Raw genomic sequence first — 21,992 nt, 5'->3', positions numbered from 1 at the left:
CCACAGTGAATCATACTTAAAACATTCAAAGCCTTTCAAGGGCCACACCAACCTCTTTTTGCTAGAATATGTACATTGAGATACCAACACCACAGGCTCACTAAATTCTTTTATTTCAGATGAGAGTAGGAGAGTATGCGACCAGTTTTCACTTCGCCTTCAAACAAAACAGATTCTGCCAGAGCCAACAGATAACTGAAAAGGAAGTGGCACGTGGGCAAGGCGGATGAGAAGTGTCACCTCTGTCCAAGCCACATGCTCTTCAAGTTTTGGTAGGCCACTTATTTGAAAGGTAGAGTATGAGTCATACCCTCTGAATCCTTTAAAGCCTGAATGACTAGTCATAGTCTTTCTCCCCACTGCCTTCACCCCCTGTTCAAATCTGACATCTGATAAGGGAGAGGAGATTCCAAGCCTGCAAAGTTCAGGCAAGAAATCTGCTACCTGTAGGTCCTTTGGCTCCTATGGCTCTTCCTCTCTCTCATGTTAGGATTACAGCAGAAACAGATGAACATAGAAGTAAGCGTGTCTTACAGATACCAGTAGATTTTTAATGTATCTTAAGGCTGTTGTGATGACTAAAACAAAACTTTATTTTAAAACATTAGAGGCCTGACTGATAGCCCTGGAGGAGCAGAGGATGGAGGGGAAGAAGCCCAGAGTGATGGCACGCACTGTGAAGCTGGAGGACAGGCAGCGGCTGGCCCAAGAGGAGGAGAATTAAGCCAAGTGCCTGGCCATCAGGATGATGAAGCAGGAGAAGTACCTTTATAACAAGATCATATTTGGCAAGAGGCACAAAATCCAAGAGGACACCAAATTGGCAGAGAAGCATAAAGCCCACAACGAGGCTGTGAGGTCTCAGAGGAAGGCCAGGGAGGCCAGGTCCATGTGAGTGGCAGCAGCCTCTTGATGGGCAAGGCCCGCCCCTGGCAGCTGGACTTGGCACAGGCAAGCCAGAAGACCCAGACTTGGTGGCAGACCAGAGTCTCTTCCCTTTTCATCCCCTTGCTCCCGCTGCCGGCCCTGGCTTCCTCTCAAGCTCTCTGGCTGGAGACCCAGCCTCCCTTAGATGGAGCTCCCTGCTGGTGGCTGGGCAGAGGAAAGGCTTCTGTGCCAGCCCAACTTGATGCTCCCAAGAGTCAGTGACATGGGGGGCAGGAGCCTGACCAGCCCTTCACCAGCTGCTCCCTGTTCCCTGCTTTCTGCAGTGCACCCCTCCCCCCCCACAACTGGATGGGTGATTTTCCTGCTGCTGTGATGGGGTGAGGGTGGGGAAGCATTTGTTATTAAACAGCTGGAGTTTGGGGGAAAATAAATACAGAAAACATTATAAAATCACTTCACCTTTTGTTCTTATTCACTCCTTATCAAATAATAACAAAAGTCTATTATTATTTGATGGTCCTTACACTGAAAAAGTTGACAGTCACTGTTCTACAGCACAATGTAATGAATGAGTTAGAGGTATAAATGCCTAAACACAAAATGAGGTGGAATAGACACAATAAGAGAATATTTTTACTTATGAAAAAAACTGCCAAATACTAAGATATGGTCTTTAAAAATCTTGAGATAACAAGTCAACAGTAGACTAACATCAGCCAAAAGTCATTCTCAAAAAAGGACTATAAATAACAAAATAATTGACAGAATTTAGGACCCAGGAGAATCATAACCTTATAACCACTTACTACATATAACCTTATAACCTATAACCACTTACTTCTATTGCTTTGAAATATATAAAGCTAAAACTGACAATTATGAGAAAAACTGACAAACCCACAATTACTATAGATTTCAAGATACATCATCATAAGCTGATAATTCAGACAAACAAAATAGTAAGGCTATAAACAGTTTGATCAATAATATTTAGGGGTGACTGGCTGGCTCAGTCAGTAGAGCACACGACTCTTGATCTCAGGGTTGTGGGTTCAAACCCCACTTCGGGTGTAGTGATTACTTAAAAATAAAACCTTAAAATAATAATAATATTTTATACACTGACCTAACTGATATAAAGAAAACCCTAACCCAAGCAAAAGAGAATATACTTTCTTTTTTAAAAATTTTTAATGTTTGTTTATTTTTGAGAGAGAGAGAGAGAGAGACAGCGCGACGGAGATATAGAATCTGAAGCAGACTCCAGGCTCTGAGCTGCCAGCACAACACTGGACATGGGGGTTGAATGCACAAACTGTGAGATATTGACCTGAGTCAAAGCCGGATGCTTAACCGACTGAGCCACCCAGGCTCCCTGAGAATATACTTTCTTTTCAAGCACACATAGCACACAAAACTGACCGCATATTATATCACAAGAGAATTTCCAAGAATTGATATTATGTCATTCATGTTTTGGGCAAATGCAATTTAAATTAGAAATAGAACAATAAAAAGATAGTAAAAAGACTTTTGAAATTTTTTAAATATACTCCTGAATAAAGCATATTATGAAGGATGAATTCACAACCAAAATTACAACTATTAAATGTCTATAGCTGGAAAATTCACAATCCCATTTACAAATGCATCAAAAAGAATAACATACCTAGTAATTAAGTTAACCAAGAAGGTGAACGACCTATATATATATTGAAAACAAGACATCAATGAAATAAACAGAAGACACAAACAGAAAGGTGTTCCATGCTCATGGATTAAAAGAACTATTATTGTTAAAATGTCCATCCTACCCAAACCAATTACAGATTCAATGCAATCCCTCTCAAAATTCCAGTGGCATTTTTCACAGAAATAGAACAAACAATCCTAAACTTTGTATGGAACCATAAAAGACCCCAAGTACACAAAGCTATCTTGAGAAAGAAGAACAATGCTGGAGGCATCACGCTCCCTGGTTTCAAACTATGTTACAAAGCTACAGTAATTAAAACAGTATGGCACTGGCATAAAAACACACACACAGATCAATGCAACAGGAGAGCCCAGAATAAACCCACACATATATGGTCAATATGACAAAGAAGTAAAGAATATACAGTGGTGAAAGGACAGTCTCTTCAATAAATGGTGTTGGTAAAATTGGACAGCCACAGGCCAAAGAACAAAACTGGACCTCTATCTTCTATCACTCACAAAAATTAACTCAAAATGGATCAAAGACTTGTATATAAAACCTGAAACCATGAAACTCCTAGCAGATAACATAAGTGGTAAAGCTCCTTGACACTGGTCTTGGCAATGATTTTTCTAATCTGAACAACAAATGCAAAAGCAACAAAACCAAAAATAAGTGGAACTACATCATACTAAAAATCTGCACAGCAAAGGAAGCCATCAGCCAAATGAAAAGGCAACCTACTGAACAGGAGAAAATATCTGCAAATCATATATCTGATAAGGGGCTAATATCCAAAATACATGAAGAACTCCTACAACTCAAGAACAAAAAAACGAACAATCCAATTTAAAAATGGGCAGAAGAGGGGCACCTGAGTGGCTCAGTTGGTTAAGTGTTCAACTTTGGCTCAGGTCATAATCTCACAGCCTGTGAGGTTCAAGCCCCGCATCGGGCTCTGTGCTGACAGCTCAGAGCCTGGAGCCTGCTGCAGATTCTGTGTGTCTCTCTCTCTGCCCCTCCCCCATGCGTGCTATCTCTCTCAAAAATAAATAAACATTAAAAAAAATTTTTTAATGGGCTGAAGAAAAAAATAAAAAATAAAATCAAATAAAAATGAGCAGAAAATATGAATGGACATTTTTCCAAAGAAGCCATACAAATGGCGAACAGGCACATGAAAGGATGCTCTGTATCAATGATCATTAAGAAAATGCAAATCAAAACCACAAGGAGAGATCACCTCACCTAGACAGAACGGCTATTATCAAAAAAACTAGAAATAACAAATGCTGGCAAAGATGTAAAGAAAAGGGAACTCTTGTACATTGTTGGTGGGAATGTAAACAGGTGCAGCCACTCTGGAAAACATTATGGAGGTTTCTCAAAAAATTAAAAATATAACTATCATATGATCCAGCAACTCTTCTTCTGGGTATTTACCCAAAGAAAATGAAAACACTAACTTGAAAAGATATATGCACCATGTTCACTGCAGTATTACTTATTACAATAGCCAAGATATGGAAACAACTTAAGTATCCATTGATGGATGAATGGATAAAGAAACTGTGGTGTGTGTGTGAGTGAAATATAGATATGAAATGAAATATACATGAAGAGTGAAATCTTGCTATTTGCAACAACATGGATGGACCTTGAGAGAATTATGGTAAGTGAAATAAGTCAGACAAAGACAAATACCACATCACCTCTCTTACATGTGAAAGCAATAAATCAAATAGATGGACGGATGGATGGACGGATGGATGGACGGAGGAATAACCAACCAACCAACCAACCAACCAACCAACCGACTGACCGGCCAAGCTCATAGATACAGAGAAGAGATTGGTGGTTGCCAGAGGCAGGGTTTGGGAGTGAGAGAAATGGGTGAACTGCTTTTATCTTTTTCTTTAGTTTAAATACATTGAATAACAAAAAGTACCTATAGCTGCTTCCAAACTTGTAGTAGAACTTAGAACAAAATTAAGAATCTAAACTATATTTATTTAAAAACAAGAAGACTGAACATAAAGACTGAAATATTGAAAATAAGGCATTTAAATAATAAACAATATGGAATGAATAAGTCACAGGAATAAAAGTTATAGTATAAGAAATAAAGTCAATGGTGTTGTATGGTGACAAATGGCACCTACACTTATGAGCAAGCACAAAGGATAAACTTGTCAAATCTCTATGTTGTACACCTGAAACTAATATAACATCATATGTCAACTATACTTCAATTAAATAAAAAATAAAAAATAATCTTAAAGTAAATAATAAACATGAAAGAAGAATTCTGGGGGGATATAATAAAACATAAATTTCTAAATGAGTGATAAATAAAGAAAAAAGGCAGAACTAAATAATATTGAACAAAAAAAGTGATATAACTAGAGATGTAACTCAGATGAAAAATAATAATAGGTTATTATGAACTTCATACTAATAAACTTGTGAGCTTAGGTGAATGGATAATTTCTTAGAAAAGTATCAGATTATCAAAGTTGACTCAAAACAAAAAAAAGCCCAAAGTTGACTCAAAATGAATTTAAAACCTGAGTTACAAAAAAAAAAAAAAAAAAAAAAGAGACAATGAATAATCAAGTTTCTTTCTCTCAAAGACACTAGACCCAGAGTTTTGCATGTAAGTTTGGCCAAACTTTCAAAAAACAGATAATCTTTATTTTCTGTAAACTGTTTCAAAGACTAGAAAAAGCTCTTATATCATGAAGTTAAAATAACCTTGACACCAGAACCAGATAAGAACAGAACAAGAAAATTATAGATCAAGACACCCCATGAACAAAGAAGCAATATCTTTCAAAAATATTAGCAAATTGAATTTAGCACTGCATTTTCTTTTTTAAATCACAACCAAGCAGGGTTTATCGCAGAAAATTGATATTCATGCAGTAGACCAGAGACTATCTTATCAAGTAATGGATAAAAATTGCATTATCATCTCAATAGATACAGAAAAAACTTTAAATAAAAACAAGCAATCATGTTTTTAGTTTTTTGGGTTTTTTTTAAAAGACCTTACTACAGGCAACAATAAATGAGGGGAAATTTTTCTCTGAGTAAAGTTTAAAAAGCAACTAACTTTATTTGAAGAAAATGAGTAAGAAAAAAAGATTGAGAAGCCAAGGAAGGAGGGTAATAATCATTAATGTCTTTCCCCCCTCCCCCACGTATTTTCACATTCATTATCTCATACATTTAAGCATCACAGTAATTATGTTATAAGAAGTTCTTATAATAAAGACAGAAAAAGAGTCTTAGCATATCGGAATGAGCACAGCCTGGGAGTCAGTCCAGGGTTTGAATCCTACCTCTGACATTGATGTATTGAGTGACTTTGCAACAAGTTACTGAGCTTCTCCGAGTCGTAGCTTCCTCAACTGCAAGATGAGATGAATTAAATAATACAACTTAGGGCCACCTAGATGGCTCAGTCAGTAAGCATCTGACTCTTGATTTCAGCTCAGGTCAAGCTCTGTAGCCTGCTTGGGATTCTCTCTCTCCCTCTCTCTGCTGTTCCCCCCTCCCCTTCCACATGAACATGCACTCTCTCCCTCACTCTCTCTCTCTCAAAAATAAACATTAAAAAATCATAATAGTACAACTTAAAGTATCCAGTTCACAAAAGGTGCTCAAGAAATGGAGCTATTTTTATAAGGTTATTTTGCTGTACTAAGGAAAGAGCAATAAAGATTTTAAACAGATGTGGGAAAAAAATTTTCAATCTTGAGAACTTCTTGATTTGGGACTTGACCTATATATGGACAGTCAAGGTAATAATTAAGGGAATATCTGTGTCTAATTATTTATAGTGTTTGTTTGGCTTGGGGCAGTAGGGCTGACATAGACAATGACCTCAATTCATCTATAAAATAAAGCAGCTGGATTAAATAATCTCTAGGATTCCTTTTAACTTTAAAATGTTATGAATTTAACTTCTTTATAGCTTAAGAGTTGCAAGACATCACAATACATCACAAATTACACGTGTAATATTCCTTCTCTGGAAATACTTAGGAAAAGTGTAAACTGTTATCTTCTAAGAGTGGCATAAAAGTAGCACTGCCTTGGAGAGGACGATGGACTACATGACCCTCATGGAAGGTCAGATTGTGGAAAGACCGTGGATTCAGAAGAAGCCATGAAACCACCAATAGGAAACATGTCCTGCCACATACAAGCTGAGCCAACCTTGGGTGAGTTAAAGTTCGTCAAGCCTCAGTTTTTTACCTGTAGAATTATTTTATTAATATCCTGAAGTTGATGTTCTCAGAATTACATAAGAAAATGAAAATACATAAGTACCTGGCCCAATAATATGCTTTTCAAAAAGGTGAGTTCCCTTGGTCCCTTGAGTTCCTTTCAATCATATGATTTTGATTACTCTCTAGAAATCGAAGTCAAAGAATTACACATTAAAATTGTGTATGATTTCTTAATCATAAAGGGTATACAAAGTAAACCAAGGATCAAATCTTTGCCAAACTGTTTAGAACTCTTCTGCAAATCAATAATACTGACTCAGAGTTCATCATTGACAAGACTCAAAAGTTAAACCATTTTTGTTTAAGAAGGTCCCTGAAGGGGCACCTGGGTGGGCTCAGTCAGTTGAGCATCTGACTTCAGCTCAGGTCATGATCTCATCAGTTGATGAGTTCGAGCCCCATGTCAGGCTCTGTGCTGACAGCTCAGGGCCTGGAGCCTGCTTCAGATTCTATGTCTCCTTCTCTCTCTGCCCCTCCCCTGTTCATGCTCTGTCTCTGTCTCAAAAATAAATAAACATTAAAAAACATTTTTTTTAAAAAAAGTCCCTGAAAAACAGTAGTACCCAAATATGTTTAATATGGCAAGTTCAAAGGTGAACTATTTAAAGTTTGGGTGTTTGCTCTAGGTCAAAAATGAAGCAAGTCAGCTGGCAGATGTGAATAGTCTCACAGAACTTTGGTCATCTATGTTGAAACACAAATCTTCTCTTAAATAGCAATGGAAATAATCACACACACACACACACACAAAAACTCAAGTTAAAAAAATAAAGCATTAGAATCGCACATTAGGCCCAGATAAGCAAAGTGCATTGAGTGGTATAATCAAAGAATTAATTCTAAAAAGAGATATTCAGGGCACGTTCATTGAGAAGAACGTTTAAAAATACAAATTTCATCACAGATTATTTTGAGTGTTCAAGATCATAAGCAAAGAAAAAGCTAAATATACAGGCTGGTGATCTAAAAATATGACACTACTACTTTAGGTCAAAGAGATCTAAATTAAATGTAAGCATGTTTCAATCCTTTTCAAACGTCTTCTTTGTAGGACATGAGTATCAACCAAGGTAAAATTGTGCTTAACTAATAAAGTTTTTAAGAGTTAAAACAAGGCAATTTTCTAGGAAATATGATTAATGCTAATCATGCAGATTGTCAACAGTACATAAGCCCTTTCACACAGTATTTTAGAAACATTCTTTTATTCAATAGGCCTAGACATCACAATATGTTTCAAAAATAATCCAAGCTGGTGAATGATTTCAAGCAGACTGTTCAGAGCAGCACTGAGACAGAAACTGGCAACACTTTACAGTTCTACATGAAACTATCATTTGCCTGCCAACAAACAAAGCCACTGATGCCCTTTTTAAGGAGTTCATAGCACTAGACCACCTCACAAGTGACACATTTTGATACATTCAGATACTGAACACTCTTATACAGGGTCCATAAACTGCCTTCCTTTTCATTTATTTATTTTTTATTTTTTTAACATTTATTTATTATTGAGACACACAGAGAGATAGAGCACGAGCAGAGGAGGGGCAGACAGACAGGGAGACACAGAATCCAAAGTAGGCTCCAGGCTCTGCACAGAGCCTGACGCAGGGCTTGAACTCACAAACTGCGAGTTCATGACCTGAGCCGAAGTCGGACGCTTAACCGACTAAGCCACCCAGGCGCCCCTCCTTTTCATTTCTGTTCCATTGCAGAAATAAGAATGAAATTCCATGCACACTACAACAGCAATTTTTCCAAGGCAAATAAAATAGTTTGCCATAAACATTTACCTATAAGGAATCCATCTGAAGTAAATCCACACTGACAGAAAATGGATCTGGTAGGTTCACATAGCTTACTTTCTTTCCTCCACTAGCACCTATTATTCATCCAGTGTTTGGCTATGAACTCTGGAAAACCACTTCCAGCTTGTCATCTTACTGCTCAAGAACTGGAAAGCTTCTCTGCTACTCAATTCCAAGTTCCTCTGCCTGGCTTTCAAGGGCCTTTATCACCTGGCAGAACTTAGCTCAGCCCCTACTACTCCCAACATGACTGTCCCTCTCCTCACAGGCCCCATGACTTGCTCATGCAATTCATTCCACCCAGAGTATTTTCCTTTTCCCCACATCCATCCTACCAAGTTCCATTTCCCACAGGAAGCTTCTTTCTACTATTCCTACTTACAACAATAGCACTTTCTCTGAATTCCTATTATATAGTGAAAGTCAGTCTGCATTACAGCTCTTTAATTTCAAACTTTTTAAAGCATCTTTTTACTTCTTTTTTTTTTTTTTTTTTTTTTTTTTTAAGATTGTTTTCAAGCAATCTCTACACCCAGCATGGGGCTTAAACTCACAACCCCAAGATCAAGAGTCACATGCTCCACAAATTGAGCCAGCCAGGTGCCCCCTTCTTAAAGCATTTTTTAAAAATTTCTCTGCAGCAGCTTTCCACCTTTGTTCCTCCATGATAACACAGAAGAATAAAACCCACATGTATGACATACCCCCAAGTAAAGCATTTGCAAATGTGGCTATTTTATTACTACTAAGAAATAACTTACAATACATCATACAAGTGATTAGTGTGCTACACATAATAGAAGGTGATCAATAAATACTTAATTAACCAATTAGTGTGTCCAGCCCATTAATCAATCAATTACACATAAATATTACTGCTGCTGCTGCCTGATAAGGATGATGATTGACGATGATGCAAAATACTCTTCTCCTGACAGTCTCTACAGGAACACATGACTTCTTACAGGGCAAATCTAACCAATATTATAACAGTACAGCAGGGACATTATACCCCTGAAGTTATGAAGATTGAGACAGTTTCTATGGCAATCCTCGTGCAATCCCACACGTCCTGTGCAACAGTGTGGCTATTACTTCAATCTTGGGTAAAATTAGTAAACTGTAAACTCTGCTAGTGCAGTTAAAGATCAGATAACTCTTACTCCACCCAAGAGAAAGACTTCCTGTAACAATGCAAATCTTGCTCCGTATTAAAATGTTCTTGCTTTTACAGTAAGGAATTGCTCAAGCAATGGAAGTCCCTCACTGAGAATTATAACTCAGACATATAATTTTAACTGATATGAAATATTTTCTCCAACATGTCAACATGCTCTTAATTGCCAGTCACACAAATAAGACCATGATTTGATTTTGACACCCCCAAATCCTAAAAATGCCAAAAATCCTGAAAATATCGTATCTTGCCCCGAAAAAAATCTCTAAACATATTTCAGACTGCTTAGATATAAATCTATCTACAGACCAAGAGCATTCTGTTTTCTCTAGTACTGACATTCTACCATTCTAGGAGTAGAAATAGATCCAAGAATAAATTTTTGAAACTTTTATTCTTTAGTATTGCCTAAGCAGACACTATTAGAAGTGCTTGTAAAAGTAGATGACAGAGGAAGCTCTGTCATGCCCTGGAAACCTCCAAACATCAACCAAACAGCCCAAAAGAATGTCCTACTCAACAGTTCCAAGGATGTCATTAATTGCTTCCATCTGCTTCTCTCTGTCCCCTCCCCCTTCAAGTCAAGGCATCTACAAAAATTTTCTGCTTCATTTTGCATTTGCATTCTAAAGAAAAGCAAGAAAAGCATAAAGAGCTATAATGTTTTAAACTGTGGAATATTTGCCCCCCCAAATCTGTTTGACAGCCACAGCCATATTGTTGTTTGTACCCTGTGCTATTTTCAAGTAACATATTAAGTTAATTGAAAGGAATCTATTCAAAGTCCCCCCAACCTCCCAGCCAAGCTTACAGGTAAAACTCACAGGTGTCTGCACTTGGTCCTAACTCTGCTTTTTTAGGTCACAGGGCCTATATTCTCAGAAAACAGACCCCAACTACAGAACATACTCTTCTCTAGTCGGACCACAACCCACATCCTGGAGGAGCCCCAGACAGAGCAGCTTGAAAAACACACCATCTTCTACTCTACCTGGCCGAGAGTCGACCCTCTCTCCACACACTGTGTCCCCTCTCAACATCCTTTAAAACTCCTTACAAGGCTCAGCCTGACAGAAACTTGTGGCCGACATCTCTCTTGATGTCTGGCCCCTCTCCTCCCTTAGAGAGTGAATAAACTCTGTCCTGCTTGTCTGGACATGCTTTGTGCAATTCCCTAACAGCTTTGGTGGCCCGTAAGAAGACTGGCCATTACCTACTGACCAGAATCCATCTCAACCAGATCGCCTTCTCAACTTATCTCAGGTGAGTCAAATTTTCATTTTCAGGAGGGCGCTTTGAGATCTTGAGCACTGACAGCAATCACCCACCAGGTGTTGGCCAATTCCCCCACGGCAAGGTTCAAGCCCCAGTACTGGGCTCAGTCAACAATCAACAGTTCACCACTGGAGCGACACCTCCTCTGGGTCTTTCTGCAGTCTTGGGATCCTCAATCCCTTCCCTTCACACAGACCCTTGAGTTTGGGGGGATGCCCCTTTCTCAGGCTCCACACTGGTCAGGGTTTCATCTTCCTGGAACGCTGAGTCAAGATGTCTCCCTTCACAGTTTTTCCCTTTGTTCCTGGTCCTCAAAATCTCCTTTCTCCTCCTAGATTTCCAGATGGGCAATACCTTGTCCACCCCTCCCAAGGACTCCCCTCTGGGATGCCTCCTTAAAAAAATATCAAAAACCTCCAGGTGCGTGGGTGGCTCAGTCAGTTAAGCATATGACTCTTGATCTCGGCTCAAGTCATGATCTCACAGTTCCATTCGTGAGATCAAGCCCTATGTCTGGCTCTGCAGCCTGCTGGGGACTCTCTCTTCCTCTCTCTCCACCACTCCCCTGCTCACGTGCTCTTTCTCTCAAAATAAATAGATAAAAACCATTTTTACAAAAATCTCAAAAACCTCCAATTGAAACAAGGTATTTGGCCCAAACGTCTTAATTTTCTACTGTAATGCAGCCTGGCCCCAATATTAATTAGATGACCAGAAGGGCTGGCCAGAGAACAGCTCTCTTAACCACAATTCTCTCCTCCAATTGAGTTTATATTGTCATGGCCTGGGTAAATGAGGTGAGGTTCCTTATGTCCAAGCTTTCTTTGAACTCGCTGGTCATCCTGACTTTCGCACTGCCTGTCGTATGCTCCTTCTATCTCCCCAGTTCTACCAACTTGGATTTGACCCTGCTGACCAACCTCCACCTTTCCACTTACCCATAGTTGATCCTCTGGCACCTCCACACACACCCCAGTACCCTCCTTCCCCTCAAGGCCCTCCAGCACCCTCCTTCCCCCCTTAAGCCCTTGCCTCCACTTCTCAATCCTTCTCCTGCCCACTCTCGCTCTGATCACTCTTAACAACCTCCTGATGCTCTCACCACCCAATTCCCTCTTCGCAAAGTGGCTACAGCAGGGGGCATTGTTTGGGTCCACGTTCCCTTCATGCCAGATCTTTCTCATATGGAATTTAAGCTTAGCTCTTTCTCAACTGATTCTTCCAGGTTCACTAAAGAATTTGAATATCTCACTCTTTCCTGTGATTTATTGTGGAGGGACCTATATGTTATTCTCTCCACCTGTACCACCCCAGAAGAGAAAAACAGAATTTGGTCCAAGGCTACTGAATATGCCGATGATCTAAACTGCAGAGAGCCTGTACAACATGATCCCAGCAATGCAGCAGTTCCCTTAGCTGAGCCCAAATGGAATTACCAGCCCTCCTCTGGAGACAAAGCCAAATGCAACCACAGGACCACCGGCTTCATAAGAGGCATGTAGCGGGCAGCTTCTACACAGGTCAATTATGAAAGGTTAAGAAAAAGCATGCACAGATCAGATGAAAACTCTGCCCTTTTTCTCACCCACCTCACTGAAGCTCTTTAAAAATTCACAAACTCATGACCTCGAGCCCCACATCAGGTGAGCTCTGCTTCTCTGTCTCTGTCTCTCTCTGCCTCCCTGGGATATTCTCTCTCTCTCTCTCTCTCTCTCTCTCTCTCTCTGCCCCTCACTTACTTGCACCCTCTCTCTCTCTTTCACAAAGGAAAATCGATCCTGCCTATCTATGCATTTCATCTCCCAGTCAGCCTCAGACATTAGAAAGAAACCTCAAAAGTTGGATAAAGGCCCTCAAACCCCTCAATATGAACTACTGGACCTGGCCTTCAGGGTCTTTAACAACAGACAGGAGGAATCAAAGAGGAAATGAGACAAAGAGATCAAAAACGATCTCATGCTTACTAGGCTACTGCCCTTACTGGAGCTATTCAGTCTTACCCTGCTGGCTCAACCTAAACATTCTCCAAGCCCCCTCCAAGAGCTTGTCACACTTCTGGTAAGCCTGGCTACTGGCCTAAACAATGTCCCAATAAAAAACTGCCACCCAGGGGGCACCTGGGTGGCTCAATTGGCTAAGTGACTGACTCCTGATCTTGAGATCAGGTCATGATCTCACAGTTTGTGAGTTCGAGCCCCGGGTCAGGCTCTATGCTGACAGCTCAGAACCTGGAGCCTGCTTCAGATTCTGTGTCTCCCTCTCTCTGCCCCTCCCGCACTCATGCGCTTGCTCGCTCTCTCAAAAATTAACAAACATTAAGAAAAAAAAAACACTGTTCAGTAAGTTTTTCAGTTGATCATAACGTAGTGTTTTTCCTTTATTCCCCATGGAGACCAGGATTTTTCCCCATGATGCAATAAAGGTTAAAACCTATGAATGGTTTACCTAAATCCATTAATGATCTTTACCTAAATCAATTGCTTCCTAATTAAAATTGCATAATTACGACTTCCTAATTCTGTCATTAATTTCACATTTGTTGGCTAAAATTCCCCTCATCAACTAGGACTATTCGGTTACTCGGAGATAAAGTCTGTACAGGGAAGGCAAGATAGTTACAATTTTTTGTGTGTGGGTGAAGACAACATTTAAGATCTATTCTCTTAGCAATTTTCAAATATACAATATTGTTAACTATAGCCACCATGCTGTACATTACATCTCTAGGACTTATGTACCTTATAACTGCAAGTTTGTACCTTTCAACCACCTTCACTCATTTCCCCCATATTCCAGTGTGTGTGTGTCTGTATACATACACACATACAAACAGACCACATTTTCTTTATCCATTCATTCTCTGATGGACACTTAGGTTGTTTCCGTGTCTTGGCTTTTGTAAGTAAGGTTGCAGAGAATATGGGTGTGCAGATACCTTTCCGAGGTAGTGATTTTGTTTCCTTTGTATAAATACCCAGAAGTGGAACTGTGGATCATAGGGTAGTTCTACTTTTAATTTTTTTGAAGAACCTCTGGAAAGGCAAGGTAAATCTTAATTTTTTTCTTTAAATCGCCAATTACCAATAAATAAATAAACAAATAAATAACCTACTAGAGTAGGGAACTGGTGTACTACTTACCACTAAGGATAATCAATGAAGTTTTGTTTTGGTGTTTTTTTTTTTAAGGTTTATTTTATTTATTTTGAGTGAGAGAGCATATAAGCATGCAGGGGAGGGGCAGAGAAAGAAGAAGAGAGAGAATTCCAAGCAGGCTCCACACTCAGGGAGAAGAAGCCCAATGGAGCCCAACGCAGGGCTCAGACTCACAAAAGTGAGATCATGACCTGAGCTGAAATCAAGAGTCAGATGCTTAACCCACTGAGCCACACAGGTACCCCTAAAGTTTTGTTTTGGTTTAAAGTTACCTATTTTTTTGGAAAATATCACTAGGACACACTCCTTAATTTGTCTAAGTCCCCAAGGAAGCCTGTGAGAGCACATAGCATACTTCAAGGATATATTTCTGGGGATGAGCAGAAATTAGTTTCCTGAAAAAAAAATCATTAATCAGTCAAATGATCTTCATAGACTTGAATGTCAGGGTTGAAAGGAAATTTCTGTAGGGTCACCTAGTTCAAATACCCACCTGATGTTGAAAACCCCTTGTGCATTATCTCACCATGCTCTATACTTTCCAGGGAGTGAGGGGCAAACAGGTATGAGCTAGATCTATGTGGTTTTTTTTCTCTTTTTATTTTTTATTGAGGTATAATGGACATATAACATTATATTAGTTTCAGATGTATAAATGATTTTAAATGTGTATATATTGTGAAAGAATCACCAAATTAAGACTAGTTGCCATCCATAGTTTTAATTTTTTCATATGATAACTTTTAAAATTCATGTTCTTAACAATTTTATATTAAACCCCCAAGACTCATTTATTTTGTAACTGAAGCTTGTACGTTTGACCCACTACACCATTTTGGCCCCCCACTCCACTCTGCCTCATCTCTAGCAACTACCAATCTGTTTTGTGAATCTATAAATGATTTTTTAATGTCTTTTTGTATTAACTTGTTTTATTTTTTATTTTTTTTAATTTACATCCAAATTGGTTAGCATATAGTCCAACAATGATTTCAGGAGTAGATTCCTTAGTGCCCCTTACCCATTTAGCCCATCCCCCCCACACACCCCTTCCCGTAACCTTCAGTTTGTTCTCCATATTTGAGTCTCTTCTGTTTTGTCCCCTTCCCTGTTTTTATATTATTTTTGTTTCCCTTCCCTTATGTTCATCTGTTTTGTCTCTTAAAGTCCTCATATGAGTGAAGTCATACGATTTTTGTCTTTCTCTGACTAATTTCACTTAGCATAACATCCTCCAGTTCCATCCACGTAGTTGCAAATGGCAAGATTTCATTCTTTTTGATTGCCGAGTAATACTCCATTGTATATACACACCACATCTTCTTTATCCATTCATCCATCGATGGACATTTGGGCTCTTTCCATACTTTGGCTATTGTGGATAGTGCTGCTATAAACATGGGGGTGCACGTGTCCCTTCGAAACAGCACACCGTGGATAAATCCCTAGTAGTGCAATTGCTGGGTCGTAGGGTAGTTCTATTTTTAGTTTTTTGAGGAATCTCCATACTGTTTTCCAGAGTGGCTGCACCAGCTTGCATTCCCAAGATCTGTGTTTTTAATGTAAGGTAAATATAAGTTTAATTATAATGTTTAACTGACAGCATAGGACTCCTCTTAATATTACCATGCTGATGAAATGGCACATAAACAAAGTAGGCTCATATTGGTTAGAGCTGGAAGAAACCTTGGAGGTTATCAAGTCCAGTGAGGCAAATCAGAAAAGATACTCCCACAAAACAGGCTCTACAAAAAACAGATGCTTCTGGCCCCTTACTTCCTGACACATGAACATTTTGCAGAATTAACAGAAACACCATTATGTAGAAGCACCCACTCAAGTTAGAAATAAAAAGACATCAACATGGGTGAAATTTTGCATCTGTTCAATGAAAATAGAACATAAGGAGGTTAAAAATAAAAGAATACTTCTCACTTTATTTAAAATTGTGATATATAACATACATAGAGAAATTTGTATAAAACATACATATAATGAATAGTTATAAAACAATCACCCATATAACTCAACACTTACATCAAGAAATACATTACCGTTTATTTGTTTATTTTGATATTATTACCATTTCAGAAGCCCCTGTGTGGCCTCACCCTGAGTATAACCCTCTTCCTTCCTCCCAGAGGTACCATTACCCTGACTTTTGTAATCATTATTTCCTTACTTATCTTCATCTTTTTAAGGCAGTTTACTTCTACATGTTTCTGAAGTTTAAATAAATGGAGACTACCTATGTATCTATCATTCATTTCTCTCATTTATTTTTGAGATTCATTCATTTTTTTAATTGAAGTAAAATTCACATAATATAAAATCAACCATTTTGAAGTGAAAAATTCTCTTTCATTATTGATTGGTATTCCAATTTATGACTATACCATAATTGTTTTTATCCATTCTACAATAAACAGACCAGTGGAGTCATCATGAACAATGTTGATATCAATGTTTTCATATATGGATCCTAGTGTACATGGGCATAAGTTTCTCTGAGAATTGTCTGTCCTCTACTTTACTAACACCAAACTGTTTTCCAAAGTGGCCGCACCAATTTACATTCCCAGTAGGAGTGTATGAGAGTTCCAATTGCTCCACATCTTTATCAACAACTAATATTATCACACTTCTTAATTTAGGGTTTATAATGGAGTAATTTGCACAGCTCTGATGAGTAATGAGATAGAGTACCTGTTCATAATTTATTGGCCATTTAGATTTCCTCTTTTGAGGTGACTATTCAAATCCTTTGCCACTTTTTTTTTGTAACTGAATAGCCTTACCTTACTTTTGACTTTTGAAAAGTAAAGATTCCACTTTTTTTCTGTCCTATGCACCAACCTTTACATTTACTTAGGTCTTGACTGCCATAGAACAAAATCACTGAGCAAAGACAAACTTGACAAAGTTTTAACTAATCAAAAGTTAATATCTCCGCTTTTACTCAGGATAGGCCAAAACACCTGCAAATTATTTGTAGGAATTTGGGTGATAAGTAAATATAATTTAAATTTAAAATGTTACTGAAAAAACACTGCAATAAATTTTTAAGTTTGTATCTACTGTTATTCCCTCATCTCCAAGCAAAGGTGTTTAGCATATAACTCAGATTCATGCCTGCTAAGGTCAGAATGTTTCTGAATCTTTTCCATTCCAAATAATGAAACTCAGAAGTCAAACTTTCATTAAAAATCACTATGTCAAAAATGCTTAATAGCAATGAATACAATCAACAGTAGGAACTACAGTGTTATAAGATGAAAAGTCAAAATCTCAATTGTAAACACTTTTATATTAAAAAAAAAAAAAAAAAAAGTTGCTCCTGGAATCAATTTTCTTTCCTACCAAGAGGATTATTCTGCTTAGCAAGAGAAGAATGTTTTACTCACTTAATAAATGCTGGTGGCATATCTCTCTTCAAAATCTGATCTTCAGTGGTTTGAACAGTCTCTTTTCCAACCTACAGGAGAAAAAGATTCACAATTCAATAATAAATTCTCAGACTTTTAAAAACTTATACTTAAACATATTGAAACACATACTTTATCATTGAAGTTTCTGGATTCAAAGAAAATTTCTGGATTTTTGAAATTATCAAGACAGTTCCCATATATCCTTCCACAATATACTTGGATAACAATATGGGATACAAACAATGTACCACCCCTTGTTCAGAGTAATTCATTTGAAGGCACCGCGGAGCACAGTAAAAAAAAGAGATAAACTCATCTCTGAGATATATGTATATATGTTTAATTGACAAACTACTTTATCTTTTTTTTTAAGATTTTATATTTAAGTAATCTCTATACCCAATGTGGAGCTCAAACCCACAGCCCCAAGATCAAGAGTCACATGCTCCACCAACGGAGCTAGTCACGTACCCCTATATCTCTAATACAGTACATGAAGTACAATGAATCAAGATAAGTAAGCTAAATGTCTATACGGGGGGGGGGGGGGGGGGGGGAACATATTACTGGAACTGAAAAAAAGTATAAAGCAATTATGATGCTGAAACTAGAAACCAAACATATGAAAATACACAACTTCACCATTAATCAAATAAATTCACACCAGGGGTGCCTGGGTGGCTTAGTCAGTTGAGCATCTGACTCTTGATGTCAGCTCACTCAGGTCACGATCCCAGCGTCCTGGGATCAAGCACCATCTCGGGCTCTGCATTGGGCATGGAGCCTGCCCCTCTCCCTTGCTCATGCTCTCTCTAAACTAAAAAAAAAATTTTTTTAATTAAAAATAAATAAATAAATTCAAACTAAAGCAACACGATTTTTCCCCTAATTATAGATCAACTTTTTAAAAAATAATATATAATGCTTAATGCTACAATAGAATAGTTTTATACCCTTCTAATGGCAATGTAAACTGGCATACTCCATTTGGAAAAGCATTTACTAGTATGTGTTAAGAGATATGAAAAGTCATATCTAGGAATTCCACTTAAAGAGAATATACACTATAAGCAATAATACCAAATGTAGTAATAACAAGATTCACAAAAATATTCACTATCATGGTAGTTATAAAAGCCAAAACATTTTTTAAATAACTTATCCAACAACAAGGAACAGCTAAGTAAATTAGGATAAAGATAGAGTACTACAGAGCCATTAAAACAATGGTTATAAAGACTCAGCACTACATAAAAATTTTTCTGACATTATATTTCATTTAAAAGGAAGAATAAAAATAATAAATACACTATGATTACAACAAACCAGAAAAATCCATATGTATGAAGCAAAACACTGAAAGAATACAAAACAAAATGTTAACAGTGATTATAATGATGCTTAGGAAATTCTGTATCTGTATTTCCTCTTTTCTAATCTTCTGAAATGTGAATATACAATTTTTATAATTTAAAAAGTAATATTAAAATGTTATTCTGGGTTATTTAGATGCAATTATTTCCTACCTAATAACTGTAGTAATTATGTCATTTCATATAAATCTTCCAAATAGTAATATCTAAAAATATCAAAATATATCAAAATATTAAAAGCCACACTAACCAGATTATGTGCACACATATTTATTATATCACAAATGGTACACATACTCACTTTCTTCAAAATTATTCCTCTGTAGGGCTTGGATGTCAATTTTTCTTTCACTACAGCTATATCACATACTCTAAAGTACTCTAAAGAAAGGTAAACTTGAATATAGTAAATGGTGAAACCCACCCATTTTACCAATATAAAGCTACATAAAAGTGCTAAATCATAAATATAAACCACAGTTTAATGCAGAAATCTGTAATTTTTTTTTAAATCCAGAATGGAAAGTATCTCAATCCTACCATTTAACTGTTTAACTTTTGATTGAGTTTAAAGAAAAAAAACAAGTAAGAAAAATCCCTTAGTGCACAGTAAATCAGCTAAAGAAAATAATACAATAAACTATTCTCAGGGAATACAAGTCATGCATAAGTTAATGAATACAAGTTTTTTCTCTCAAGTTAATAGCTCAGAAAAAAGCAAAAACACATATACCACTGTGTAATAGCCAGTGCTTTTGTAGACAATAGACTGCCTGTATCATAATAAAAGCCTTTCAAATCAGCAGCTGGTTCTCTAGAGTTTCTCAGATCAAAACATGACAGAATATTTCCAGATGTATTGTTCACTATATTTTCCAACTAAAATCAACCATTCAAAAAGCTGTGGGCCATGATTTCATGAAATAAAAAATGAAGTTCAGCAACAAAGTCACTAGTTCATACTGAGTATAAGGGCCTAGAAGGATATTCATATTTAGACACATGGAGATTTCTTTTATTTTACACACACAGAGACACAGCAAGGGAAGAAGAGGAGTGAGTTCCTCTTATATCTCCTTTAGAAAACATTCAGTTATTCAGCTGTTATTCAGCATTATGAAACATTTATTGAGTACAACTACATAAGCCAGGCACTGTTCTAGGTATTGGGGCTAGAGCAGAGAGTAAAAATAAGCCTCCTGCCCTCATGGAACTTATATTCTAGTAGGAGTAGACAGAAAGTGCACAAGTACATAAATACACAAACAAAATCACCCCAGATAATGGTAAGGATGATACTATATAGACTATAGGGTAGGAGTAGAGGGTTCCTACTTTAAAGAGTGGATAAAGAAGACTTCCCTGAGGAAGTAACACTGGAGTTGAGACTCTGAAGCTGAGAAGGAAGCCTCATGGAAGAACTGGGAAAGAACACTCCATAGGGAGAAACAAGACAAAGACCCTATGGCAGGAAAATTTGAGTATATCCAAGGAAGCTTAAGGAGGCCAGAGTGGCTGAAGTTCAGTGAGGGGAGAAGGTGTGGTGGTGATAGGGCTGGATAAGAAGGCAAGGGCCAGATGGCAAAGAGCCTTTTAGGCTAGGTTAAGATGTGTGGAATCTTTTCTAAATACAGTAAGAAGAAGGACTGCTAAACAGGAGATTGAAATGACCTGATTTTCTTTTTAAAAAGACATTTTTGTCTGTGATGTGGCCAAGTGATCTTAGTGGGTAAGGGGAAGCAGGCTGACCAGTTAGGAGGCTACTGCAGTCATCCAGCAGAGAGAAGACAGTAACTTAAAATAAGACATGAAAGTGGAAATGGCGAATTAGCTCTTTTGGAGGAAGAACTAATAGGACTTGCTCTTGGACTGCAAGGAGTGGGGGATGGGGAGTAGACCGAGGGGGGGAAAAATCAGAAATGACTTCTGATCAATTAGGTGAGAGGTCTTTGAAGGCAGCAATGCTGGAAGGCTGATATATGGCAAAGATTTACCCTCAAAAAATAAAACAATCATGGGGCACCCAGATGGCTCAGTCAGTTAATTGTCCAACTCTTCGTTCTGGCTCAGGTCATGATCTCACAGTTTCGGGAGTTTGAGCCCCACGCAGCAGGGAGCCTGCTTGGGATCCTCTCTCTCCCTCTCTCTCTCTGCCCCTCCCCCACTCATGCTTTCTCTGTCTCTCTCAAAAAAAATTAAATTTAAAAATTAAGATAATCTGGGGGCGCCTGGGTGGCCCAGTCGGTTAAGCGTCCGACTTCAGCCAGGTCACGATCTCGCGGTCCGTGAGATCGAGCCCCGCGTCAGGCTCCGGGCTGATGGCTCGGAGCCTGGAGCCTGTTTCCGATTCTGTGTCTCCCTCTCTCTCTCTGCCCCTCCCCCGTTCATGCTCTGTCTCTCTCTGTCCCAAAAATAAATAAAAAACGTTGAAAAAAAAAATTTTTTTTTAAAAATTAAGATAATCTGTTTTTAAAAAAATAAATAAAACTTAAAATTAAAAATAAAGCAATCATGAGTACACCCAGCAAAACCATTAAAACAGTTTTACGAACAGCCAATAATCTGACCCTGGTGAAGGTAATTACTAAAGAATGAATGAATTTTACTTAAATATTTTATTTCTCTTTTCTAAGGGTAGGGGTAAGTGGGGAAAGAAAAGTAGATAATAAAAATATACTCAAAGCCTACTTATCCAGAAGCTATTTTTTTTTTAAAAAAAGGCATGTGGTTCCAGAGCCTGTGCTCTTCTTTTTTGGTGGCAGGGAGATGGCGTGGAAGGGCAGAGGGAGAGAGAGAATCTTAAGCAGGCTCCACACCCAGCACAGAGTCCAATGCGGGGCTCAATCCCACCACCCTGAGATCATTACCTGAGCTGAAATAGTCAGATA

At 38.0% G+C, this 21,992-nt stretch overlaps 1 protein-coding gene and 1 long non-coding RNA gene across 5 annotated transcripts in view; one reads left to right on the top strand and one right to left on the bottom strand.

Moving 5' to 3' along the window:
- VCL (vinculin) overlaps positions 1-21,992 on the bottom strand; it is a 110,254-nt gene that overhangs the window by 56,066 nt on the left and 32,196 nt on the right. For all 3 annotated transcript variants that reach the window (XM_019444611.2, XM_019444610.2, XM_019444612.2), the window contains exon 2: positions 17,708-17,778. In XM_019444611.2, the coding sequence (XP_019300156.1) occupies positions 17,708-17,778 (71 nt within the window). The remainder of the gene's footprint in view (positions 1-17,707; positions 17,779-21,992) is intronic.
- Positions 10,828-21,992, top strand: part of LOC109264434 (uncharacterized) — a 76,000-nt gene continuing 64,835 nt past the window's right edge. For both annotated transcript variants that reach the window (XR_008424839.1, XR_002078722.2), the window contains exon 1: positions 10,828-11,136. This is a non-coding gene — a long non-coding RNA (uncharacterized LOC109264434). The remainder of the gene's footprint in view (positions 11,137-21,992) is intronic.

Source organism: Panthera pardus, unplaced genomic scaffold (genome assembly GCF_024362965.1).
Source record: "Panthera pardus isolate Hobbes unplaced genomic scaffold, ASM2436296v1 HiC_scaffold_22, whole genome shotgun sequence".
NCBI lineage: Eukaryota > Metazoa > Chordata > Mammalia > Carnivora > Felidae > Panthera > Panthera pardus.
This window is presented reverse-complemented; position numbering and strand designations above follow the sequence as displayed.